At 46.6% G+C, this 26336-nt stretch overlaps 2 protein-coding genes across 12 annotated transcripts in view; one reads left to right on the forward strand and one right to left on the reverse strand.

The window, feature by feature from the left end:
- Positions 1-5649, reverse strand: part of DCAF12 (DDB1 and CUL4 associated factor 12) — a 31975-nt gene extending 26326 nt beyond the window's left edge. For both annotated transcript variants that reach the window (XM_082783197.1, XM_082783198.1), the window contains exons 1-2: positions 5439-5649; positions 4525-4779 (exon numbers count right to left, since the gene is read on the reverse strand). In XM_082783197.1, coding sequence (XP_082639323.1) covers positions 4525-4779; positions 5439-5519 — 336 coding nt within the window. In that variant the 5' untranslated portion in view covers positions 5520-5649. The remainder of the gene's footprint in view (positions 1-4524; positions 4780-5438) is intronic.
- Positions 5650-8560: 2911 nt separating this feature from the next.
- The window catches only part of UBAP1 (ubiquitin associated protein 1), a 34355-nt gene continuing 16579 nt past the window's right edge, over positions 8561-26336 (forward strand). For 2 of the 10 annotated variants that reach the window (XM_082783978.1, XM_082783977.1), the window contains exon 1: positions 8561-8681. The gene's annotated coding sequence lies outside the window, so the exon portion shown is untranslated. Of the gene's footprint in view, positions 8682-10010; positions 10130-10333; positions 10555-11384; positions 11548-15036; positions 15357-16032; positions 16366-25264; positions 26074-26336 lie in introns of those variants that run through there. The other 8 variants (XM_082783979.1, XM_082783981.1, XM_082783985.1 and 5 more) reach the window with 8 other exon arrangements.

A 26336-nucleotide genomic window follows, 5' to 3' on the forward strand; every position in this document is an offset into this window, starting at 1 on the left:
TACTGCCTTGCTAAAAATAGAGTCACCAAGAGAGTAAGCTAGGACGGAGTTTCACAATTGGATTAAGCCAGTCTTCAAGAATTCACACACTGCTTCTTCACCCACCCAGTGTCACTGCCTTTGTGGCAAGGAGCGGTGCTCAGGTAGCTTCCAGGTCAGCCACATCACCTCTCTGCCTTCAGGGACAATTACCCCTACGCAAAAACCTGCCTGCACACACAGCAGCTGCCCAGCTGCCTCCACAGCCACGTGAACACTGGGAACGAGCAGGTGGGAACATCACATCCTGCACCGGCACAGCTCCGGACTGAAGCTGATCACCAAAGTGTCACCCTCAGCCAAGCTGGAAAATGACACAGTAGATACAATCTGGAGAACAATGATCAGAACAACAGAACTAATACAATGCTTACAGGGTCATTACACTAATACCATTGCTGCTTGCACTGAGTAGCACTGGTTTTAGTTTATTTTTTTTTCTTTTTTCTTCCCATTTCTCCATCTCTTCTTTTTTCCAGATTGCCAACATCTCTATTTTCTAAGTTCATAGAACGCTTGGCATAAGTCTCTCCAGTTCCATGGCAATGCAGATTCACTGCTACGTGCCAAGCCCCAAAGAAATGCTGAATCCTTAAAGACTAAGATCTCAAACTGGTAGGACTCCTTTCCAGCAGAGCTCAGAACATGCACTAATCTTAGCACAAGACCTACTTACAGGTTGTGCAGTACAGAGAACAAGCAGCACAAGAGGAATGGCCTTACACGTCCTCCTTGAAAGGGTCCAAAGAGGGAGGAACAACCCAGAACATGAAGGAACGTCTGAGAAGTTAGCAGAAGTAAAAGAAGCCAGCGAGTTGACTCTGAATCCACATTTCCAGAGACAAGGCACTGCAACCAAGCACCCCACCTTGCTATGAAGCCCTTCCAGCTCGTGGGCATACACATCTGATGTCACTGAACACGCTCACTGCCAAAAAGTCACATTTGTCAGTTTTTATTTGCGTCCTGTCCTCTGCATGTAGTTTTAGGAGGCTGGCAGACAGCTAACTTGTGTCAGCAGATGGCAGAGGACGGAGAAGTGAAAGACTTGGTCTGCTAAAGGGCAGCTGGGCCGCCCACACCATACCTGGCAAGGAAACCAACAGACCCTTAAGGCAGGCACAGGCATCACATGTACTTGACAGAAAACCAAATCCTCCCGAGAGACAAGAAACAACACCTGACTCTCTACTTACAAGGCACTGAAAGCAAGGTGAACGGAGGTGTCACAAGTGTCAGAGGTTTATTTACAGTGACCAAAGTATGGCGTTCAGTGGACTCTGAGCAGTTATGAACTGTGGCGACATGACTTCCCCCTCCCTCCCCGGGAGCAGGAAACAAGCAGTCTTCCTGACTCCTCACATTGCTGGCAAAACCAGAGCAAGCATTACCTCGCAAAGCAAGTGGAAATCATTTTCCCCACAGACATTCCATATTCACAGCTGGAGGAGGAACTACGCATTGTATTCTCACCACTGCTACCCCACGACTGCCAGACTTGTTTATAATTGTATGAGGTGTACTGAACAGGCGAGGGATCTCCTGAACTAATTAAAAAGCTCTAAGCAGAAACAAGAGCTGGGCATTTACAGCAGGGCATCCAAGGCAACACGCAAATCTACCAAGGTGAGAAGAAGTACCAGCTGGCCACCAGAAAGCTACCCTTCGTGACTCGGAAAAGCCTCCTGAGAAACCAGAAGAGAATGTTCATTAAGAAAGTTGCGTGTTTAAAAAGACAAATGACAAACATATCTATCAGGCCTTCCTGAGAAACCAAAAAAAAAAAAGTAATATTAGATTCCTGGCAATTAGATTCTCAAGCAACTGGAAACTAATAAGTGTTGTGTATTTAGGGAATGATTTACAGCTCTGGTACTTCTACACGCTTAACTTCGCAATTAACAAAATTATGTCCTGAACATATACACAGGACTAAGGTATCAGAATAAGCTGCAAGATGGTGATTTGAACTTTTTTCAGAAGCTGCTTTATCCCTCACCACTTCCTGAAAAATAGCATACAAAAAAAAGAATGAGTAGTTCACTAATCCAGTGTTCAGTGGTTTCTTTTGCCATAAGCTTGTTTCCTACATAGTCTCAAAGTTTCTCTACAATTCCTGAACACAACACACTGATTACAGACAGTATTTTCTTCTAAGATAAAGTATCTTCTAAAGCACCTTCCTCTTCCTTTTCTTCAGCTTTTGGTAACTTCAGTGCCCTGGTGCCACAGCCTAAATACCTGCACCTCACAGATGTGCTTGTTCCTTTATTAGTTTTTCAATACCTCTAAGTAGCCCACTGTATACAAAACCAAGAAAATCCTTGCAAACTTACTCCTGCCTCAGAAAACCCCAGGTGATTGCATTTGAATTTTCAGACTCGTGAATGCTCAGATAGGTTCCATATCTACAAATCTAGGAGAAAAGCATGCACCTATAAGAAACTCAAATATTTTAATTACAGCTGTCCAACTGCAAGCAGCATGATTTACTAGAGACAATAAAGTTATTTTATATACAGAAGCATACCCAGGGATATTTTTTAGGATAAAAAGTTGCCGAAAATAATGCAACAAGTTTTAACACTCATTAAAAGTGAACTACGGACTGAGAGCTCCATATTCTCTTCAACATTTATGGTGACCAGTACTGTCAGGTGACTAAAAGCAAAGCTCCTTCTCTTTATGATGAGAGCATGTTTTTGTTTTGTTATTAAAAATAGTGAATACTTCTGGCACAGCATGGCCAAAGGCAATCTACAAATGAACTGCTAAAAGCTCCCCGTGCCATGTTTAAGCTTGGATTAAAGCAATTGCTTTGGTTTATAATTTTCTGTTGCATTAACTTTAATTACATGCAACACCAGTGCAGTGAACTCCATTAAAGTTAGACAAGTTGTTTTAGATTCTCTCCCAATTTAAATGCCACAATTGCTTGCTCAAGAGATAAGAGAGAAAATCTTGCAATTAAAACGTTCGTTGTTCAACTCTCTACTCAAATGTGAGTGCAAAGCAAGCGAGCTAAAGCTACTACAGCATTCCTAATTGATATATTTTACATCAGGACGTTGATTTTTGCCATCAGTACGTTTCGCCTAACAAAACACAATGTCCATCTGTAACGTAAGCCTAGCTGCAGAAGCATGTACCTCCTGCAGCATATGCAGAGCTAACAACAATGTGCTTGAATCCCTCTTCAGTTCCCTGATTGTTTGGCCACCAACAATTTCTGCAAGGTTGCGTTAACAACGCACTTGCCCATTTATCTTCACCACTGCTGCTGTGGAACGAGGGGAGTTACAGGACACAGCAAAACTGCTGCAGCACTACAAAGCCCGCAGTGATCTCGCTTGGGCAAGCAGGATTTTGAGAGCTGGTGTTTCAGCAGGAGTTTGTCTCCTGGAAGCTGTTCCACAAAGGGTGCTGGCTGCTGACCGGCTGAGGTGATAAGCACATGTGGAGAAAGAAGGCAGAAAGCTTCTACATTGCTAGATTCCTGTTACAAGGCTGTTTTATTTATACAGCTAGGCCTTAAAGTTGCTACATGAAAGACTCCTGCTGTGCAACTATGAATAACTGTAGAACACTTAAAATAAATAAATAAATAAAGATCTGTTTCCCTTGCAAGTCAGACCGCAGAGCACAGCTTCTGCTCAGAAGTCATGAAAGCAGAGAAGCAATCCCATCGACTCACATACTTTGAGGACTATAAGCTGCTGGATCTATACGTTCCTTACAACACTCAGCTCATTTCAGCGGGACTAACCAACCTGTGAAGAACAAGTTCCGAATTTTGCTCTAATTCAATCAGAACTAAATACGCGAACTTGCAGCACTGGCCAGTGAGGCCAGACCACCAGCTCCAGGAGAAAAGATTTACCTATTTGTATAATCTCCTCCATTTACTAATCACATAAGACACTATTTTAATATTCCCCTATAACTTTTCAGATCCAAAACATTAGTTTAAGACCCTGTGATTTCAGGGGCTGTAAAACGATGTAACAGGACGTGAACTAGATGAGTTACCTGAACACTAGGACAGAACACCACATAAAACCAAACTGACTGAGGATGAATAAGAAAAAAAAAAAAAAAAGAATTTTAAGTAAATTCTTTCAGACATTATCATTGAGAAATCACAGGGACAGTCACTAACTCCCTATTTGCAAGGTAAGAAGAAAGATTCAACTCCCCTGTTGCACCTCATCCCCAGAAAAAGTCAATTGCCCTGTGCAGATTAGAGATGCTGAGCACAAGCCTCATGGATTGGTCCACAGCCACCTGTGCAGAACCACATTTTCTGATGAGAATAGTCCACAGCTAAATAATACATTCATTGAAAAATCATCATGCATGATTTTGACTCTGTCTGTAATTACTTCCTAACGTTTTCCTTGGCAGCCCTCACGCTTGGATTACGGAGAAAGGGGAGAGGGAGAAATAACAAGCAAGTGAAAGAGGAGAGAGAGAGGTGGCACTTACTGTGTTGCATTTTGTCCCGCACACCACTTGTCGGTGGTTCAGCCACTGGGAGGCAAACACTTTATTAAGGGTTCCAAGGTGAAACTCTCTCTCCTTGAGGAGGCTGGGAAGCTGCTGGGCTGCATATCCATGCAACAAGCGGTGGTAGCTGGACTCATTCTGCATCCGCACCTCTCTACCTTTCAGGTAGTACACCAGGGACCGCTTCACCGGGGGGAGCCTTTTCCTTTTGTGAACCGAGTGATCCCACCCATACTGTGAAAAATAAACGCGGAAGTTAGAGGAACTTAAAGCAACGCCCTTGTAAATCCAACACGCTGAAGTCCGCCTGGCCGCCCTACCAAATACCACACCCGACGAGCTCGGCACTGCCGGCCTCAGTAAGATTATAGAATTAAACAAATATTTGCCATGGAAGCAACACTGCAGCGACACCCCAATCACTCCACGCTGCTCCACCAACACCCCTGCTTACAGAAACAGGAGAACAGAGGAAAACAAACAAACAAACACATTTTAAGCAGGCGAGGGCTGCCCCCAACCACCCCCACCGTTCTGGGGACACAGGAGGGGAGGAGGAGGGGGGGGAAAAGCTGGGGACCGACCGGGGTGGGGGCCGTGTGCCTCCTGCGGCCGGCCTTGGGGTCGGCCCGGTGCATGGCTGCGGGGCGGGGGGCGGCGGTTACGGGACGAACGGCGGCACCCAACGGGAACCGGGGTGGGGGGGGGGCAGAACCCAAAGGGGAGGGGGCAGAACCCATAGGAAAGGGGCTGAACCCAAAGCTGGGGGGGGGGCTCCAGACCCAGGACACCCCCCTCAGGGCCCCCCCTCCCCCCTCAGGGCCTCCCCCTCCCCCCCCCCCTGTGTCCCCATCGCCTCACACCGCCCCCCCCCCCCCCCCTCCGGGGCCTACCTGCTCCCCATGGAGCCCCCCAGGCCCCGCGGCGGTCGCCGCCGCCGCTTTCCGCTTCCTGCTAACTGTTTTCCGGGCCATAGTAGAAGGAAAGGGAACGAGAGAAGCCGAGAGCCCGGCCCGGGCCCCACATGGAGCAGGCGGCCGCCAGGGCTGGGGGCATAGGCGTGAGGGAGCCGAGCCGGGCCGGGCCGGGCCGCGCCTCACGACATTGCCCCCGACCTCTTTGCGACAAATCGCGGCGACGCTTGACGGCCCCCCCTCCCCCGCGGTTTCCTAGCACCGCCCCCCCCGGCCCCCGCCCGCCCGCCGTTGCTAGGCAACGCGCGCCGTCGAGGGGGGGAGCGGCGCCCCCCCGCGGTGGTTGTTGTTGGAGGGGGGGGGGGACGGCCCCGGGACCCCCTGCTCGGGTCTGGGTGCCCCTCGGTGTCTGTTCCCCGCAGAAGCACGAGTTGTCTCTTTTCCTGGCTCAGAACCTGAAATTCCCCGTCTTGGGGAGTCAAACTACCTCAGTGCCTTGTCACCTGTGCTGTCACCATGCAGCTGGGGTTGCCATTTCTCCCCGGGGGCGCTGCCAGAAGCTGCACCAAGTGCTCCCACACGCTCTGCTCTGTCACCCCCTCACAGCTCTCCATCAGTCTCTGGCATCCTCTTGTTCTCCCTGTTCCTCCTGTGTTGCAGCTATCCCTTGCCATGACGCCTTCTGGGGTTCTTCCATGCCAATGGGGTGCCTCCCTGTGTTCAGCCCAGCCAAAGAGCCTAATGCTTAAAAAATCATAGAATCGCAGAATCATTAAGGTTGGAAAAATACCTCCAGGATCATCTGCTCCAACCATCCCCCTACCACCACTGTCACCCACTAAACCATGTCCCCAAGCACCACATCCAACCTTTCCTTGAACACCCCCAGGAACGGTGACTCCACCACCTCCCTGTGCAAGCTGTCCCAATGCCTGACTGCTCTTTCTGAGCAGAAATGTCTCCTCATTTCCACCCTGAACCTCCCCTGGTGCAACTTGAGGCCATTCCCTCTAGTCCTATCACTAGTTATCTGTGAGCAGAGGACGACCCTGAGGAAGCTGTGGGGAGCCATAAGGTCTGCTCTGAGCCTCCTCTTCTCCAGACTAAACAACCCCAGTTCCCTCAGCCACTTGGGTCCTGTCGGGTCAGTCTGCAGTCTGCCTCACAACAGCAGCTGTGCTTTGACTCCTTTACATCCCTGTTTTTTCACCAGAGCAAGGAACAACACATGCCACATAGCGGGGATGCAGCGCCTGCCACGTGGGCTGGCTCACCGTGCTGCCCGTGGGCATATCTGCAGAGCACCGTGTCCTGCACATCTCCCCAAGCGACATCCATGTGGCTGTGGGAGCGTGAAGTGAGCAGCTTTTTCCATGTCAACCTGTCATTTCCTAGCTAACAAGTGCACATCAGTGCTCACTTCGGATTTGAAGATACTTTAACCATCCTGGAAAATAGGTCATCAATCTCCTGTTTTTACAGGTGGGCATACCAAAACATGCTTTCATGCTGTAGACTTCAAATGCCTTAACACTGAAGTGAGACAGTCACAGAGATGAGAAGAAAAGCAGGAATTTGTGTTGTAAATTGTCTAACTTCAGCGGCATCTCCATCCATCTGTTCCAGACTAGAGCTCAAAGACAAATTACACATGTATTGAAAGAGAAGGTGGTCAGATATTTACAATCTCATATCTATTTGTCCTTTGGGATCCTGTAAATAAAGATAGCTGTTGCACTTTATCCAACAATCCAGTGTCTTTGTGTGTGATTTTCTTCACTTTTGGCTTTTGATTCTATTACTAGACTAAGCTAGAGGACCTTGATAGTGTTGGTCTTCTAAGAAGTGGAAAGAACAATCTGCTTTTTGATATAGATTAAGTACATCCTTGAAGTTCTGATAAATCTAACAAAAGTCCTAAATATACATTTTTTATTTTATGTGGAATGGATATGCTATAAAACAGGAATGGATACGCTATAATACAACTGTGTTAATTTAAGCATATGAGAGGCACAGGCTAACTGTTTTCTTTAGTTTTGAGCAAATGTGACTTGCTGGGCAATACCTAGAGGGCAGGGACAGGAATCTTGTTGGCAGGCCATGTCTGTGCTGCTGGTGAGAAACAAAAGGCAGCCTTTATATCCTAGTCCTGAGGGTAAGAGCAGAGTAGGATGACCACACTATGCTGGAGGGACACGGTAAGGGTATTCGGGTAGCTTAAACAGCAGGATACATGAGGTTGGTTTCATGTGCATCCCTTTGGAGTCAGCCTGCAAGAGTGTTACCTGTGACTGTAAAATGCACAACTTATACTGTAGTCTCTTATGTGGGAAAATCATAGAATCACAGGATGGTTTGGGTTGCAAGGGACATTAGAGATTGTTTACTTCCAACCCCCCTGCCATGGGCAGGGACACCTCCCCCCAGCCCAAGCTGCCCAAAGCCCCATCCAGCCTGGCCTTGAGCACTGCCAGGGATGGGGCAGCCACAGCTCCTCTGGGCAGCCTGGGCCAGGGCCTCACCACCCTCAGAGCGAGGGATTTCAGAGGGTGCTGAGGCAGGGAACAGCTCACAAGCACCAAGCGCACCCTCTGCGTGCTCCTCCACGCCCACCATGCGCCAGAGGGGCTCACATCTGCCATCAGCTCATCTTTGCACAGCTCTGCCCCACGCCCCGCTTGGTGCCACCCTTTCAGTCAGCAGGCGCCTCAGCAGATCGGGGTGCTTGGAGGTGCCCTGTTGTGTCACCAAACTTCCTCATTTCAGGGCAAGCAGGGGGCAGAGGGAGCTGTTTGCGTTTACACATTCCTTTATTAAACTCGCGGTGGATGTGCTTTTTGTTACGAGCGCTTTTTGTTACGCGTGCCTTTTGCCGTGCCTCCAGCCACAACACGCCCCCCCCCCTCCTCCTGGGAACCTCCTCCCCCTTTCCCCCCCCGCCGCCATTTTGCCTCCTCCCTCCCTCTCCCTCCCCGCCCATGACGTCACCGGCGAGCCCCACCCGATTGGGCGGTGTGTTGGGAGGGAGGGGGGGGCAGGTGAGCGTGCGGCGTGACGTCAGCACGTCGGCGGGGCGAGGAGGAGGAGGAGGAGGAGGAGGCGGACAAGATGGCGGCGCCCGGCGGTGGGGCTGGCGGCGGCGGCGGGGCGCGGCTGGCCTAGGGGCGCAGGGCGGCGGGGAGCGGCCGCGGGTGCCGGCTGTGGGCCGCGAGGTAACGGGTAAGGCTCCGGGAAGGGGATCCGGTGTCGTTATGGGCCTTGGGGGGGGGTGGGCCCGGCGGCCCCGCTGTGATTCAGCAGCCGAGGGGAGGCCGCGGGGGCCTGAGGGGGGCCTGGGGGTGGGGGGGGGTAGGGGGGAGGTTCCGTGTGCTGGGCCCCGGGGCTGTGCCCGCCTGGGCAGCTCCCGGATCCCGGCGAATAACAGCGCTCTTCCTTCCCCCAGCGCACAGATCCCCGCCGGGGAGCCGCCAGGTTCTGTGTTTTTGGGGCTGGGGGGTCGGGTGCGTGGCTTCCTCTCCCCCTCCTGGTTTTGTATTTGCAGCGCTATCTCGAGGCGTTGTGCGCTGGAGAGCCGCAGTCGTCTTCGCTCCGTGGTAGCTCTCTGCACCTCTTTATGCTTAGCGCTTATTTCTGCCTCTTTTCTACTTAACTCTTTTCCTTTCGTATTTACAAGAGGATCGTATCTTCTACATTTGATGTACCCTGGATGTGTGTGGTGCAGGAATACTTTATTTTTGTAGCTTCTAACTTCTAGCATGCTCTGTTCGGCTAGCTCGGTAGGAGTAAAACAGTTAATGCTGCTATGGAAGTATTTAATGTAATTCAAAGGCTGTCTTTCTGATTTTTGATAGCCCCAAATCTGCCACGTTAAGGGGAAGTTAGGATTTTTTTTTTAAAGAAGTAAAAGAAATTATAATGGGTGGAAATGAGTCATCACTTTGTCAAGTGTTTTTATTCTTCACATTATTTAAAAAGTCAAGATAGGATTTTAAAAAATGACGTCTTGCAGAATTCTTATGATTATTGTCTTATCAGAGCAGAGCTACGTAGGTGGACTTTGGCTCTTGGCTGTACGACTGCTGTAGCTGTTGCTCAGGACTCAGGAAGAATGTATTGATGTCAAGTATAAGTACTTTGAGGTGGATGTTCCTAAATGGCAAGTATTGTCAGGTTACAGAACAGCTCCGTTGTGACTGGTGATGTAACTTTGTGCTAACAACAGAAAACAGCAGCATCTCGGAAACTGCTAAGTGGTCAAGAGGCTTTTGTGGGAGTTTACTGGGGAGGAATCTTGCTCCAACTTGTGACAAAGGGTGTTAAGGAAAAAGAAGAGGCGGTTCTGCAGTCAGCCAGACCTCTTCCTCTCCTTCCTTCCCTGGTCATCCATGGATTGTGGGACTTTCTGTCCTAGTGCTGGCACTCCTGCAACAGCTCCCTTCCTAGGGCTGACCCTGCAGATCTGGCATCTCTGAGTTGCAGCAACTTTTTTTTTTTTTTTTTCAGGGGGGAAAAAAATTTTTGGCTGTGTCCTCTCTTTTCTCCCTACAGACCAGAGCTACTTGCACAGTGCTGCCACAGGGAAGGGAACAGGGCTGAGAAGGTGTGTGTGGTAGCCGCTCAGTAGAGCTGGGCTGATGTATGCCAGGCCTTGTGCAGTACGGTGTTAGGTGAGTATCTGTGCTCTGCACAACAGCGGTGGTGCTGCTGCCTAATGACTTCAGGTTCTGTACACAGAGGTGTAATTTGCAAGTGACGGTGGGACTTTAGGACACCCTTGCAATCGGGTAACTCAAACCTTTTGGGCAGAATCTTAATTCTCAGGATGGGGGAAAGAAAACGTAGTCTCTCAACTTTGTTTTTGTTGGCTCGAGGATTTGGTCTCAAACAAAACTGAAAGTCATCTTTCTCCTGTAATCTGCTGGATCTGGCTTGCAAGCTTGATACTTGTTTTTCCTGTGAGTGTACTGTGGAAGAAAGGAATCTGGAAAGAAGTTGCTTATACTAAGAGCAAAGATTCAAGATTAGTCACACGAAAGCTGAAATGAAATTATCTGGAACTTTGAAGTGAAAACAAGGAAGTTTTAGGTATAAGGTATGTGAATGATTAAGGAATAAATATTAGTTTATCTTTAATAAACTGAACTTAAATTTTTAGAATATTTTAGAGAGTATATTGCCCAGCTATTTAGCTGGGAGATTAATTTTTTTTAGTTTACGTTGATGGCTAGCAAAAATCTTAAGGATTAAAAATTATATTAAAAAAAAAAAAAAAAAAAACATGCAGAATTGCTCCATCTGCTTTGTTCATGTGCAGAACAGGAGTTAGGTTTCTGGGCCAGTCCAGGAGACAATCCCATCTAATGCTGTCACACCGGCAGCCAGAGCTGTTTTGCTGGTGGCAGAAGTGCTATAATGCCGCAGCAGGTGTCATCTTACACATACCCGGGGTTTTATTCTATAAGTTTATGGTGTTGTGTTGCTCCCACAAACTTCAGGGATTGATAATTAAAGACACACAAATATTCTTGAAAATAGCCTGTCACTATATCATAAGCCTTTGTCACCACCTTGTTCCTGTTCTTTGAATGCTCTGTTAAATTGATTTGTGGGAAATTTAGTTGTACTTATTAGGCAGGAGCTTCTGTCCAGACTTTTCTGGCATTACGTTTCTAACAAGATCAGTGTCAGTCTCTTCTGCCATAAATTCCAGGGCTGAAGCTACGGGATCTTTCCCTAAAGGATCTTTACCAAAAGGCATTACCATCTATTAAAATTGATCACTGTAATGCAAATCAATGATGGTGTGAAGGAGGTCTAGCGGAGCTGTAACTGAAAAATTCTGCAAGATGTTTCTGAAAATTGTTGATTAGAGGAAAAGGGTTGTTTACAAACTATAAATATTCTTCTTGTTTGAAAAACTAGGTCTCATAGGTTGAGCTGTCCTCCCTGCGATGTCTGCTTGCTCTGATAACAAGGAAGGCATTGCTAATGATCTTGTAGTGTGTACCGCTCTGCGATCAATCACTGGGATTGCAGCTGGTCGATACAAGCCTGAGCTCACGGTTTTTCTGTGTTAACTGCCTAGGTGGGTAATCCTCTCTGGTATGCTAGTGCATTGCTAAATGCATTGACCTTATGACTTGGTTTCAATAAGCTCGGTTTCTGTGTCCCTGACAACCTTTTGCAGCCAGTGTAGTCTTGATTGAGATCTTCTAGAAGAATCTGAGCAATGCTGTTTTTCGCTCTTAATCTCTTAAATGATCAGAGTTATTCCAAATCTTTGCTTGCATGAGCGAAGCATGCTCTTAAATGTTAAGAAATACTCTTTCCTGTACTTGAGAATTTTGAAAGAACAGCTTCTGTGTCCAGACTTAGTTATGTTTTGTATTCAAAAGGCTAAAAGCTCTTTCCAGCTTCCTTTAAGCTTGCAGTGTGCTTACTTGAAACCCTGAAGTGTATCAAAGAAGGAACAGCGTATCATTCCTTTGACTTAAGTTTCAGTATTCTCTAAGAGGGAGAGAAGGTAAGTTGAAAATACCATGTTGCTTGAGCAACGTCGCAGTTTCCATCTAACCAGCGGAGTTCAAATAGAAGTTCTTAGCCTGTAATTCTCTGAGCTGTGTTTTGTCAGAAACACTGACAGGTGTAACATTTCACCTGGGCAAATCACAGAGCAGGAGTCCTATTCAAGAAGCAGTCCATTTTTCAGCTGTAAGATGGTCTTATGTGTATGTACTAAGCTACTCTCAAGGATTACTTAAGCTACTTAGCCAATGGTGGTTGATATTATGGAAACTAGTAATAGAGTAAATGATTCTGCTAGTCGTGAGCTCCCAGTTAGTCTGGTCTGTGTTGCTGGAGGTCAGTGTTCATCACGGCTATCTAATAGATCATGTGAAAGAGTTGACTTAAGCCCTTTCCTAATGTTTGTATTTGTGCTTGTACAGTTTGTCATCTCTAGGGTAGCTGCAGATGAAGTCATGACTGGTGAGATTTATTCCCTGAGCTTTGGAGGTTGGGTTTCTGAGAGTCTGTGTGTTGCCAGTTGTGCTGTGTCAAGCGTAAGTGCTGTGCTTAATGTAGACATAGAGATGTGCTTTTATGTTGGATTTGATTTGCTTCATCAGCTCTGGGCTCTAGAATAAAATGAGATTCTTCATTTGTAAATGCCCTGTGAAGTAGTTGTTAAAGGATATGTGTTTCCTTATCTAATACAGCAAAGCTATCCTGGGTTCCACCCTAGTGACTAATACTGTCATGTGGTGTCCTTGCACAGTAACCTATAATACTTTGAAATAGAAATATAGGAGGTACTTGTAGGGGAAGGTATATATATATTTAAAACCAATTATCTGGAATAAAACTTCATGGTGAAAAGGGATAGAAGAGCTTTATGCTGTAACACAATCTGAGAAAAGCGTGCGTTCTTAATCTCATAATTATTAGGTCACTACAAGCAGTTTGCCAGTCTGACTCCTCTAAAAAAATATATATATTGACTTTTTGCTTTCTGTGTTCATGATGGTGTGTATTTTTTTTAAATGTGATTATCAGAAAGTACCCTATGGTCCTTTCTGAGGAAGGGCGTTGATGTATCCCAAGTCAAGTTGGAGTTTTATGAACAAAAATGGATGGAAAAGTAATTCAGAATCACCCTGCACTTTGGGAGGAGTCATGAGCCATAAATATTTTGGGGAGCAGATTTCTGTATTTATTAGATGCTTATTAAATTGGTGAGTTCCTAATAAACCAAGATTAGTTATTAATCAAGCTGTAATTATGTCAGTGGTCATAGACTGTCAGGGCTCTATACCTGCTATTACTTTTGCAACTAAGCACTTAACTATTTGAAGTGTCATATTCTAGATAATCCTCAAGATAATATCCTGAGGAATAATTTGAAGAAAATGTTTCACAGAATCACAGAATTTCTAGGTTGGAAGAGACCTCAAGATCATCGAGTCCAACCTCTACCTAACGCTAACAGTCCCCACTAAACCATATCCCTAAGCTCTACGTCTAAACGTCTTTTGAAGACTTCCAGGGATGGTGACTCCACCACTTCCCTGGGCAGCCTGTTCCAGTGCCTCACAACCCTTTCAGTGAAGAAGTTCTTCCTAACATCTAACCTAAACCTCACCTGGCACAACTTTAGCCCATTTCCCTTCATCCTGTCAGCAGGCACGTGGGAGAACAGGCCAACCCCCACCCCGCTACAGCCTCCCTTGAGGTACCCGTAGAGAGCGATAAGGTCGCCCCTGAGCCTCCTTTTCTCCAAATCCCAGCTCCCTCAGCCGCTCCTCGTAGGACTTGTTCTCCAGGCCCCTCACCAGCTTCTTCGCCCTTCTCTGCACCCACTCAAGCATCTCCATGTCCTTCTTGTAGCGAGGGGCCCAAAACTGAACACAGTACTCGAGGTGCGGCCTCACCAGAGCCGAGTACAGGGGGACGATCACCTCCCTAGCCCTGCTGGTCACACTGTTCCTGATACAAGCCAGGATGCCGTTGGCCTTCTTGGCCACCTGAGCACACTGCTGGCTCATATTCAGCCGACTATCCACCATCACTCCCAGGTCCTTCTCTGCCTGGCAGCTCTCCAACCATTCCTCTCCCAGCCCGTAGCTCTGCTTGGGGTTATTGCGCCCCAGGTGCAGGACCCGGCACTTGGCCTTGTTGAACTTCATACAGTTGACCTCAGCCCATCGGTGCAGCCTATCCAGATCCTCCTGCAGAGCCTTCCTACCCTCGAGCAGATCGACACACGCACCTAACTTGGTGTCGTCTGCGAACTTACTGAGGGTGCACTCAATCCCCTCACCCAGATCATCGATAAAGATTGCCTGGTTACCCTTCAAGTGCTGCATGATGACTCTCAGGAGGATCTGCTCCATGAGCTTCCCTGGCACTGAGGTCAAACTGACAGGCCTGTAGTTCCTCAGGTCTGCCCTCCGGCCCTTCTTGTAGATGGGCATCGTGTTTGCTAGCCGCCAGTCGACTGGGACCTCCCCTGATAGCCAGGACTGTTGATAAATGATGGAAAGTGGCTTGGACAGCTCCTCTGCCAGTTCTCTCAGTACCCTTGGGTGGATCCCATCCGGCCCCATCAACTTGTGCACATCTAAGTGCTGTAGCAGGTCGCCAACCGTTTTGTCATGGATTATGAGGGCCACATCCTGCTCCCCATCCCCTTCCACCAGCTTGGGGTACTGGGTATCCAGAGAACAACTGATTTTTCTGCTAAAGACTGACGCAAAGAAGGCATTAAGCACCTCTGCCTTTTCCTCATCTCTTGTAACTAAGTTTCTCCCCGCATCCAGTAAAGGATGGAGATTCTCCTTAGTCCTCCTTTTTGTGTTGATATATTTATAAAAACATTTTTTGTTGTCTTTGATGGCAGTAGCCAGATTGAGCTCCAGATGAGCTTTGGCCTTTACAATTTTGTCCCTGCACAGCCTCACAACATCCATATGGTCCTCCCGAGTGGCCCACCCTCTTTTCCAAAGATTGTAAACCCTCTTTTTTCTCCTAAGATCAAGCCACAATTCTCTGTTGAGCCAGGCTGGTCTTCTTCCCCGCCAGCTCGTCTTTGGGCACATGGGGACAGACCGTTCCTGCGCCATTAAGATTTCCCTCTTGAAGAGCGCCCAGCCTTCCTGGACCCCTCTGCCCTTCAGAACCGCCTCCCAAGGGACTCTGCCAACCAGTGTCCTGAGCAGCTCAAAGTCGGCCCTACAGAAGTACAAGACTGCAGTTTTACCAATCCCCCTCCTGACTTCCCCAAGAATGGAGAACTCCACCATTTCATGGTCACTCTGCCCAAGACAGCTCCCGACCACATCTCCCACCAGTCCTTCTCTGTTTGTGAACAGAGGGTCTAGCGGGGCACCTCCCCAGGTAGGCTTGCTAACCAGCTGCGTCAGGAAGTTATCTTGCTCTCTAGAAATAGTTAATCGCTCTCCAGAAACCTCCTAGACTGTTTTCTCTGGGCTGTGTTGTGCTTTCAGGATATGTCTGGCAAGTTGAAGTCCCCCACAAGAACAAGCTTGGGGAAGTTTGGGGAAAAAAAATCTGTAACAAGTTTTAATCAGCCAATATTCTTGTTGCCATTATGATAGGAGTGACTATCAGACTTTGGAGTGAGGGGAGATGTTTCAGGATTCCTACAACTGATAGAGAATCTCATGCTACAGCAAAACTAGCGAAAATGTCTGGCTCAGAAATGCTAAGAGATGGTGGGATGCAAAATGCAATTACTTTACACCAGTGAATGGTCTCTAAAAGAGCAGCTGCTAGATGCGAGTTGGTGTCTTGACAGAGGGCAGCTCTCAGCATCTGCAGTTAGAGGCTTTTTTCTTGTCTGTAGAAGGGAGTTTAGTGCATAATGTCTGTAACTTACCTGGAGTTCTTTGGATAGCTGGTAAAAAGCCCATAAATGCCCATAATGTATTTCCAGCCCGTTGAATGCCTGGGCTTGTTGATGTGCATTTTTTGCAAAGCAAGTGCAAATAGAAATGGTAAAAAAGCTTGTTGCTTTTAAATAACTCTGTTCTATTTCTCTTTATGTACAAAGGGAAAGCTAACAAATTCAAGTGAGGACGTAAAAGCAATACTCAGTGTTCCATAATCTTTTCACACTGAGGGTCTTCAACTGGAAAAGCCTTAACTGCAGCTTAAAGAACCCACAAGTATATGATGAGATAGAAGGTAAATGAAGACAAATGTGAAGAAGCTGGCAGTGTCACAAGCAGCTGTGTGGTCTAAGCTGCTTTTGGAGCTGGGGATGGACTCCAGAAATGTGCCTGTGGGTGATGCAGTGGCTGTGACACATCTACTCCTGTGACGTGCTAACACCATCCTTTTCATACCTGAATCTGCACACTGCACTTGCAAGAAGTGTAAGGAGGTATTCTTTGGGTTTTATGATATTGCCCTGAGGAAGAAATTCTGCTTCTGTCTATTCCCTCGAGGAAACAAATGCTTGAAATAGGCAGTATTTAGTGCAGGGACTTGGCTGTACTCTGTATGAACTGACTCCACCTAGTAATGTAAAGGTCTCTTCTCTTCTGCAAGCTGGGAGAGAGCTTGTCTATGTTTTATTACAAGCCTTTTTCAAGGCACATTTCTCCTGTAATTTGACATTACTGCAGGAATTTGAGCATGATGTGTCTGTTCTGTCATTAGGCAGCATTGGATGTATCTTCTAAAGCTGTGTTAAATCAGACAAGGGTTAGAGAAGAGGCTGGGGCTGATTCCCAGGTGATGGGAGGAAATCTAACATCCCAGTAGAGGAACAGTCAACCCAAAGTCTTTACACTTTTTTTTACAGGATATCTTGCTGCTTTCTAATGGTAGTGATGGTCCAAAGAGATAGATCTGTGTGTTAGCAGTCCTGTATTGTTGCTGGTCTGTAAGATGTTTGGAGAAGAAAAGCTGAGGGCACCGCTGTTGGATGGTCATGTGGCAATCTCCTCCGGTAACCTACTCCAACCTAGTTATGTAGAAGTGAGGCTAGATTGCTGGAGCTGACTCAGATCTGTCAAAATGTCCTGAGGAAATGGAGCTAATGCATCTCTGAAGACGCCTTTTGCATATAAAATGATCTGTTTCTGTTTAGTTATTCCTTGCTTAAGTGTTTCAGGGGTTGTGCTCATTAGCAGTGCTTCTGAAGAAATGTCTAATAGACTGGAAAAAAAATTTATACCACCGAGCAACACTGGAGGTGTTGTGCAACCAAACTGCAAACTTAAATGGGTTGGAAATAGCAACTTAGAAAAAGTTTGGGCTAAATCCAGTTTCATGATACCAATCCAGAAGAACATCATTAGGGTGGAAAACTGAATAGGGGAGATTTGGTACGGAATATTGTGGATCAGAGATACTGGACGAAACCAGAGAGAATGCAGTGAGATTCCTGGGATAGCTGTGGATTTGGGAGTCAGGAAATACAAGTTCTGCTCTGGCTTTGTTGTTGGCTGAGCTGGATGACTGTGGGCATACAGTTTTCATCTTTGTGCCCTGTTCCTCACACCTGCAAAACTGGGATGGATTTTGCTCTCTGGTAGGTGCCTTGAAAACTGTTTTTGAAGTGTCATGGAAGAACTAGGCTGTGCTGGTGGTTTAGGGGAATTTTGGCAAAATGGATTTTTGCTCAGGATAAAAGTTGTGAATGAGAATTGTTTGTAAGAATGTGTTCAGTTGGTGGTGGTGTGAATGCCCCAGAGTCCTTCAGGCTTCAAATGAAAGCGTATTTCTGGGGTTATGGGTTCCCCTCCATTTTTCGTTCCAGCTGAACATGAAATTCTTGTTTGGTCTTTGTGTCCTCTTGTCATTGGGAGGTTTGTAATTGCACATTTGTCACTTCCAGTACATTATGGGCTTCTGGATTTTGCTCTGCATATTTATGACTGAAGGATGATGGTGCGTTCGCAGTGAGGTGTGGGCTTCCAGCCCACAGTAAGTGTTAAACGCATCTGTTCAAGTGTGGGGCTGCAGTGGGCAAACTGAATTATTGTCTTAGAGAGAAAGCAGACCTTTCCAGGTTGTTTTTTAAGTGAGGAAACTTAATTTTCGCCTTAACTCCAGTTGTTTCCATATTAGATGAGTGTCATGTGGATAGAGGTTATTTTATGGTGCTTAGGGATGTGCTGGGTACTTTTTCCTGAGTGTAGCTGGTGAATTCTCTGCAGCACAGAGGGAGAGATTACACCTGTGGTATGGAAATGCTTTCTGAAGCAGCGTGTGAAGGTGAATTCAGTGACCGGAGCATCACTGAAAGATGTCCCAGGGTTTAGGTAGCTGCTCTGCTTTTTCTCCAAGAGTGAGGGCTGCTTGCACGTGTGTATGTCTTAGCTGTGAGCAAGCTCAGCTGTGGCAGTCGCACACACAGAGGGAACCTTGTTTAACAGATGTACTCACTCTTTGCCTCTTGCTCGTGGCTTCCTTTTCTGAGCTCTGTAGTCTATTGTTGGACTACAGGCTAAGCCTTATTGCCATTTAAGCAGCCCTAAATAGAGTGGCCTTTGCTGTTTGGGAACTCCAAATCAGGAGACTGCAAGGAAGAAGTTTCTGTTTCAGGGCTGGAGTACAATGCCTTCAGGGTGCTTAGGCCAATGAAGTTTCCTAATACACAGCACAGTAAGCAGCCCTTTGACTTGTCATATTCTATTTTTGTGAGTAAATTGACCACTGTCGCTGAGGGCAAGCTCAGCTCGACTGTGTAAAGCTAGATTTCTACTTCTCTATGCTAGACAAGCTTGCGAAAGACGACTTCCTGTGGTCTGTTCCCACAGAATTCAGATCCAGAAGTGTGGGCACCAGCACTGTGCTGAGCCTGTTCTGGTGTCTGCTGCTGTTTTCATATGCCAAGAGTGTTTATTTTTGATACCAGCTGATAATACTGCTGTCCCTGTGGGTTTTTAAGGAGCAAGACTAAATGTTCACTGAATTTCAGTCTTCCCTGAAGCTAAAAAGCCTTTTCAAGAAACAATTAAGGTGTAAGTGCTCACTTTAAAATTATTTCCTGTTCGGTATGCTCAGTTATGCACCTATTCCATTTTTAATTGAAACCAGTGGAACATCTTTAAAAGATAACTTCTGGGAGCAGAACTTAATTCAGTGTTGACTACTGATATTTCCCTTCTGGACCATTTTTTAACTGTCATTCAGCCGTGTTTGGACATGAAGGATATGAATATGGATATGAAGACAGGTACTTCGGGCTAATGAGAAAATGAGCTAACTGAGAGCTGAAGCTGTGCCACTGACATGCTGATGGGTGGAAGAAGTGATGAAAACCTAAAAAAAGTAAAATCACTATGTAAAGAATGTCACACCTGTAGCACTGAAGATGGAGTTCACATTTCTCTTGTAAGCTTAGCTTGCTGGCCTATTGATAGCACTAATGAGATGTGTTTTGAAAATCAGGCAGGTTTGGGGTGATGTCAGTTCTGTGCAGTCACTTGGCAGAAAAGTGTTTTGGTAAGCACGCTCTTCCAGGTAACCTGCAACATGCTCTTAGGTGCTTCGGTAATAGGAAGCTTCCAGAACTTCTGCTCTTGTGCATCTCCATGTGCATACTTGGTGAAAGAAAAGCTTGTGTACCAGTGGTGAGTACAGGTGCTCCTTCAAAAACAGCGCAGAGCTTGGTGGCATCTTAAAATGCTGGCTTCTAAATTACAGGGAATTCGTGTCCTTAGTACATGACTCTTCTAACTGAGAAAAGTGAGGTGTGTTAGTGGAAGAGAGGGATGTCGGGTGGCTGGGAATGTTCAGCAGTGTTACATGTGGGAGAGATCCCGTAGGGAATGGGAGAAGGCTTCTGGCGGCCTGATGTGTGTTGAAACTGCTCGGACTGAAGGTGCAGTCACGATTTGAAGCAGTGGCTTCACACTGGGTTTGAAGTTTTAGCCCACGTGCTACGGGGCAGGCAGAGTCATTTGTAGGTGGAATGGTTCATTTAAGACTGTGCTTTCTGTTAGTACCACACTGAGTTGCGTTGGGAAGATGCTGAGTGTATGGTATGGGTGGGTAGTGCATGTGACTTGAGTTACCAATTTTAATCCTTATGCTCTCTAGTAGCCTAAACCAGTTCCCATTATTCTTGCACAGCACAATACGCTTGTATTTTGCCTCAGTTTGAATATAAGAAACAGCAACTGCTGTTTGACCTGCTAGCAGATTGCAAGTTTTAGCCTTAAAACTTTTGTCCAACTTGATTTCTTGCTGGATTTTTTGTCCACTTTAACTACATAAGAATTTGTTTCCCCAAATTAACCAGGACCATAACTTTCAATAAATGAAAGCTCAGAAGAAAAATGGTTTAGCAAGGAAAAGGTATCAGTTATAGCTTTATTTGAAATAGATTTTTAAGTAGTCATTTAATTGCTGTAGTAGTAAAAATGTATTACGTTCTAGTTAATGATAAAAAATAGTAATTTGTGTTCTTTTAATAGAACTATTATTTCTGCAATGAAATAATTGGTCAGAATTCTTGTGTCAGTGTTAAGAGTAGGTGTTATATTTGTATTGTCCACAGCATTGAACTTTTTTTTTAGGTGATATAAGACCAGCTACTTTTACTCTTTATCAAAGAACATAAGAAGAAACTGCACTTTTTTGATTGAAAAGGGACTTCTGTTTAATGACAAAAGCTGTTTTGCTCTGTGGTGTTGGCAGCATGTTGGCAATGTTTGTCTAGCTCTCTTCATTCATAACTGGGAAGAGTCTGCAGTATTAATAATACTCAAGTACTTCGTAGTTGGCTTGTTGCATATTGAAATCTCATTGCTATAAGGACAGCAGCATTTTAATTAGCTTAAGCCGCTCCGTTCCAGGCGTGCATTTTAAACATGCAGGATGCTCCAGATTTTTTCTTTTCCATGTAACTTTACCAAAAGAACAGAAGAAGTGGGGCATTTTGGTGAAGCTGGTAGCTTGCTTTCTAGTCACTATCCAGTGCTGTCCAAAACTTGAGATACATCATAAAATCACAAAATGGGTTGGGTTGGAAGGGACCTTAAAGACTGTCAAATTCCACCCCCCTGCCATGGGCAGGGACACCTCCCCCCAGCCCAGGCTGCCCCCAGCCCCATCCAGCCTGGCCTTGAGCACTGCCAGGGATGGGGCAGCCACAGCTCCTCTGGGCAGCCTGGGACAGGGTCTCACCACCCTCAGAGTGAGGAATGTCTTCCCAATACCTATTCTAAATCTCCCCTCTCTTAGTTTAAAGCCATTCCCCCTTGTCCTATCACCTCACTCCCTGACCCAGAGTCCCTCCCCAGGTGTCCTGCAGCCCCCCTTAGGCACAGGCAGGCTGCTGTGAGGTCTCCTGCAGCCTTCTCTTACTGCCCGGTTTGGTAGTCAGGCCTGCCTGTTGTTTGCAGACGGCTTTCTCTTGTGGCAGGCTCTTTGGGAAAGAGTCCATTTTAAAAAGGTCACCTGTTGTTTGTGTAGTTAAATATGAACTTAGAATCAGTGCATTTCCCATACGCTTCTTTGGCAAGACACTCTGGCCAAAGGAAAAGCTTGTGCTCATCTGCTTCCACCACAGGGCTGTACGTATGGCATTTTCAGTTTTCTTATGCTCTTGCTCATGAAACCTGCTGTTTTAAAGGCTTGTGGGGTTTATAACCCTCAACTTGGCTGGAAACTTGTGTGGTCAATAAGCTATTCAGTGATGGGAAAAACTAGTGCATCAGTGTACTGCCTCTCCTCATCCATTGTATAGGTTTTTCCCTTATTTCTGGGTGAAATTTAGGGCAGGTAGCTTTATGGCCAAGTAAGATCAGGATGTTAACAGAGGAGTAGGACTGTCTGTTACCAGGTAAGAGCACTAAATCCTTAACCAGTTCAAACAGTATGCGCTTCTATCGAGTGTGGTATGTTTAATGAGCAAAGTGGGACACTCCATGAGGAGAGCCACGTAACCCCAGCTGTCTGACATTAATGCAACGAATCCATATGGGGCAAGAAACGGGAGCTGCAGCGTGTGGAAATCACACAATTGCCTTCCACTTTAACTTCCCGTTGATTGATGCATGCTGAAGCAGAAGGTCTAATTGCACGCTCAGTCACATTAAACAAGGGCAGAGCTTGAAGAATCAATTTCTCCTAATGTGTGTCCCTGTGAGGAAGATACCGTTCCACAGCTGTATGCGGAGCCCCTTAATGGATGTTATCACCATCGCTAAAGAGCCATGTCTGGTAATTTGGCGATGCGATGTGTGGATAGCCCTGCTCCTCGGGGGCTCTTTTCTCCCCATCCTTCCCACTTACAGGAAATGCGTTTTGAAAGCCCTGCCCTCTTGGCTCCTGGCCCTCAGCCCCTCAATCACTGCACTGAAAATAGCAAACAAAATTAATTTGATGTTATGGGCTGTCTTTCAAAAGGTAGGTCTCTCTTCAGAGTGCTTGCTTGTTGAAATGTGGGGTGTGCACACAGCATGGCTGGCTCATCCCTGCCTCCCTACACCTCCTGCTGTGGTCATTGCAGTCCGTGCTCTGCCTTTCGTTAGCTGCAAGGCGGCTACTTGTATCCAGTAAGTCATTAGCTTTGTTTTAAATCGTGGCCATTGAAAATCAAACACTGGGATGGAGTTCGTGTTTGATTCAAGGAGAGTCTGGTTTGTGCTCAATGATTTTAAAGTAGAACAAGAACTGCAATGTACCTTACCTCCTGGCTTCAAGTAGCACTTGAAGGAATCACTGTTGATACGCTTCACAGTTTCTTTCCATTAAGACTAGTAAAAGTGATGTGTTTTTTTTAACCGTAGGGGATGTGGTTATGATATGTCAAATCCAGTTTTATTGTGACTTTATCCAAGAGCTGTCACTAGCAGCTTGATGCCCGTATACTTCATAAAAGGCGAGCACCTCTCTGCAGCTTGCTGGGCTCATGGTTTGCAGAGCTGTTAGAGGGGCACAGCAAAAAAACTTGCTGTGGATTTTTGGGTGATGTCATCTCCTTGGAGACTGCAGTGCCTGAAAACCGGACCTGTTGTGTGCTGTGCTGAACAGCAGGTCAGGTTTTACTCTGATACCCAGATCTTGTTCTGTCGTGGCAACAGGCACTGCCTCCGTCTGTACGTGCTATGGGCAGCTGCATGGAGAGTCCTGGCATTGGTCCTCGCCTTTCCCTTGTGCTGAAATCAGTCTTATGTAACATTGATATGCCAGTCACTTAAATCAAACTGCTTTTTGCTTTCTCAGTGTAAAATCACTGCTAAGCTCATCAATGTGATCTATGATGAATAAAAGTGATATTTTTGATCTTTTTTGTCTTTCTATAGTTTCTCTTCAAAACCTGAAGATGTCCTGGTTGTTTGTGGTCAGATATGGCAAATGGTAGCAGGTGGATCGACCTGACTTGGGTAATATCAATAGCTCAGAGCAGTTCTGAAGGTGGTTCAGGTGCACCTAACTTAAGAGGTTGAGCTTGTGTTTATTGGCACTTAATGCAAGGTCTGGGTCTGACGTGATGCATGGAGCCTCTTGGTATCATCACCTCCAAATGTTCCAGGGCCAGCTGTGCTTTTCTTTCATCTTGTTCTTCAAAGCATCTTCGTGCTGTCCCTTCAAGCCTATTCAGCTTGGCACTATCTCTTTGTGCCAGTTGCTTCTGTAATCAGTTTTGGCATGGCACTTCTTTGCTTCTGCATCTTCTTGTTTTCTCTCTTATTTTCCCTTCTGTCTGTCAGTCTCTGGGCTCCGCTACACTGTGTCTCTGGCTGCACAGCTTTAAGACTGTTGTCTCAGTGTAATTAAGTAAAAAGGTGGGCTTTACCTGTCCTCCCTGTATGTTCATAATAAGCTGTTGAGGTTAAAATTACTTACAACTTTCAGGCATCCTAGCCCTAATCCCCTTTCCAAAGGGTTAGCCAGAACCAGGAATTCGGGGACAGGGCTAAGGAGGTCTATGGTTATAGAAGAAAGCTTGGAGGTGGCTGGAAGAAGACCTAGAAATATGGAACCAACTTGTTTCCCTAGCCCAGGAAAGGTGCTGAAAAACTACGTACAGTTGAGGAGGCTTTCTGTCAGTTTAAAATGCACAGTGAAGCATCAGCCACAAATGCTCTTTAGCATCTTGTTCTGGTGTCTGGAGATCCAAGGGCTGCAGGTATCCCCTAGATGGTTTGGAGGACAGCTTTAGGAGCAAACCCTTCAAATCTCCAAAAGAGCAGCTCCAAAGTTGAGCAAGCCCTTGCTGCCCACTGTAACAGCTTTGACCCAGCCTGAATAGCCTATCAAATCCCATTACTTAGAAGACACTGGTTTAATTAAGCCCCCTTTAGAAAGGAGGTGACGAAATGTGGCTGGCAGCCTGTGCCAGCATTCCTGCGTGTGGAGCTCCACAAGGCTCTTTGCTGACGGTGTGGGCTGGGGGAACGGCCTCTCACTAGGTATTCGCTCACGGTGCATTAGGAAGAGCTAGTGGGATTTTAACTGGAATGCTGCTTGAATCTAAAGTGTGACTGTATGTCTGTGAATAGTGCAGTTTTATGGTAGCTTGCTGTTAATGTGCCTCAACCAGTTCTGTAGCTCAGAAATAAGGTGTTGCACGTGGCAGAATTGTTCTTCCTGCTGCGCTTTGAAATTAATGCCAGGTGTTTGGTCTCCTCTAGGATTTTACTACAGGACTGCCAACAAAAGAAAAATACTTAGTGCTTACGTGGGCATTTTTGCATACAGGGTACATCCAAGGCCCCAGCCTGATACGGCTGCGAAACTCCCTGCTAGATGCTAGAGCTGCGTGTCTTTGGTTCTGTGGGACCTGTGCATGCTGCTGTTCACGTCCCTGGAGTGAACTGATAACATCGTGCTAACCTGGTGTTCAGCACCTGGTGATCAGTGTGTGGGAAACTTAGTATGTCCTTGCAGCAGCCTGCTGGAGAGGGGATATCAATTATCACTTTAAAAATGATCCCTTTGGATTTTCCTTTCATTGTTCCTTGCATTTGTACAGTCTGGCGTGAGTTGCTTCTGATAAGAGTCAGGCAGTGTAATCTGTACTGCCTTTGGGTCACTGAGTGAGGAAGCTACTTCCTCTCTCTGCATCGCAAGTTTTAAACTCCTTTCATGAAGGAGCATTTGGCTTTCAGTCTGAGGTAGTAGCTATAAGAAAGCAGAGTTGGGAGGAGGGCAAGGAGTGCATAGAGACCTGTCCCCAGTTTGTGTTGGGTGATGGCTGGAGGCAGCACATGCAGTACATGAAGACTGTTTTACTTTACAGGTGGCCTGGCTGTCTCAATAACAGCAAATAAAGTTTACATCCCAATTGCTACTCCCACAGAGATCTGACGGAGCAGCTGCTTGCCTGACCCTGTGATCTGGGCCCGAAAGGTGTGGGTGGTTTCATGCTGTGTAGTCTGATCTCTGCGGTGCTGTGACCAGTAAAGCCCTTTCAGCTCCAGTAGTTCACGTACAGCTGTACCGGCTGGTCTTGTGGCTTTGCCCTCGGCCTTCCCGAACGTCCTTCGAGAGGCAAACTCAGCACTGTTTCATGTCCTTCCCTCTTTGAAGTCTCCATGTGGTGTTTGCTTTTGAGAAGCAGGTGTTGGCTGGTGCCAAAGCCAAGCTCGTTGGCCAAGAGGAGCTCTGTGGGGCATAAGGACAATGCTGAGAGGGAGAGACGTGCAGCAAGGAACCTGACAAATGCCAAGCAGAGTGATGTGCAGCTGGAGCTGCCCAGCATGACTCACTTCCCCACAGCCTAGTGTCTGCTTGCTTTGCTTCAGGAAGTTGGGCTGCATCCGGGTAAATCTTGCACCTTGTGGCTGTGTTAATTCCCATTAGCCACTGGTGTTGAATGAGCTATTGACTCCGATGTGGTGTTGAAAGGGACCTTTGCCTAGAAAAAGGTAGTTTCCAAAAGTACCTCAAACCATCTCTTCCTGATCCCTACCATGTCAGCTGCTGCCGGGAGGGACAGCGAAGCTGTCTGTGTGGTCCTAGGCTCTGGACACCATTCCTTGAAGGTAATGTTTGCAGCTGGAATCCATAACAGAAACACCGAGGCCGAAGAATGAGACCTCACTTGGGGAGTGATGGGTTTGGAAATAAGATCTGCTCCAAATTGTGCTTTGAGCACTGACTGCTGCTGCTGGGGGTGTAGCAGGTAATTTCATGGGTTTGAAGATTGCCTGCTGGACAGGGCACTCTGTCAGCTGGAGGGCTGCAGAAACAAAGGGCAACTCTGAGGCTCTGTTACGTGTAACATCAAAGGGGGGCTTACAGATGGAGTTATCGAGGGAAATGTGCTGTGGTGTTTTAAGGAAGATCTTATGATGCTCTTCAATCTGCTTCTGCTGCTAGACAAGGTTACTGAACACGCCACAAGCATCCTGGAGTAGGGTTTTAGCTGACCGATCAACAAAAATA

The sequence above is a fragment of the Aythya marila genome (assembly GCF_965140915.1).
Source record: "Aythya marila genome assembly, chromosome: Z".
NCBI classification, from domain to species: domain Eukaryota; kingdom Metazoa; phylum Chordata; class Aves; order Anseriformes; family Anatidae; genus Aythya; species Aythya marila.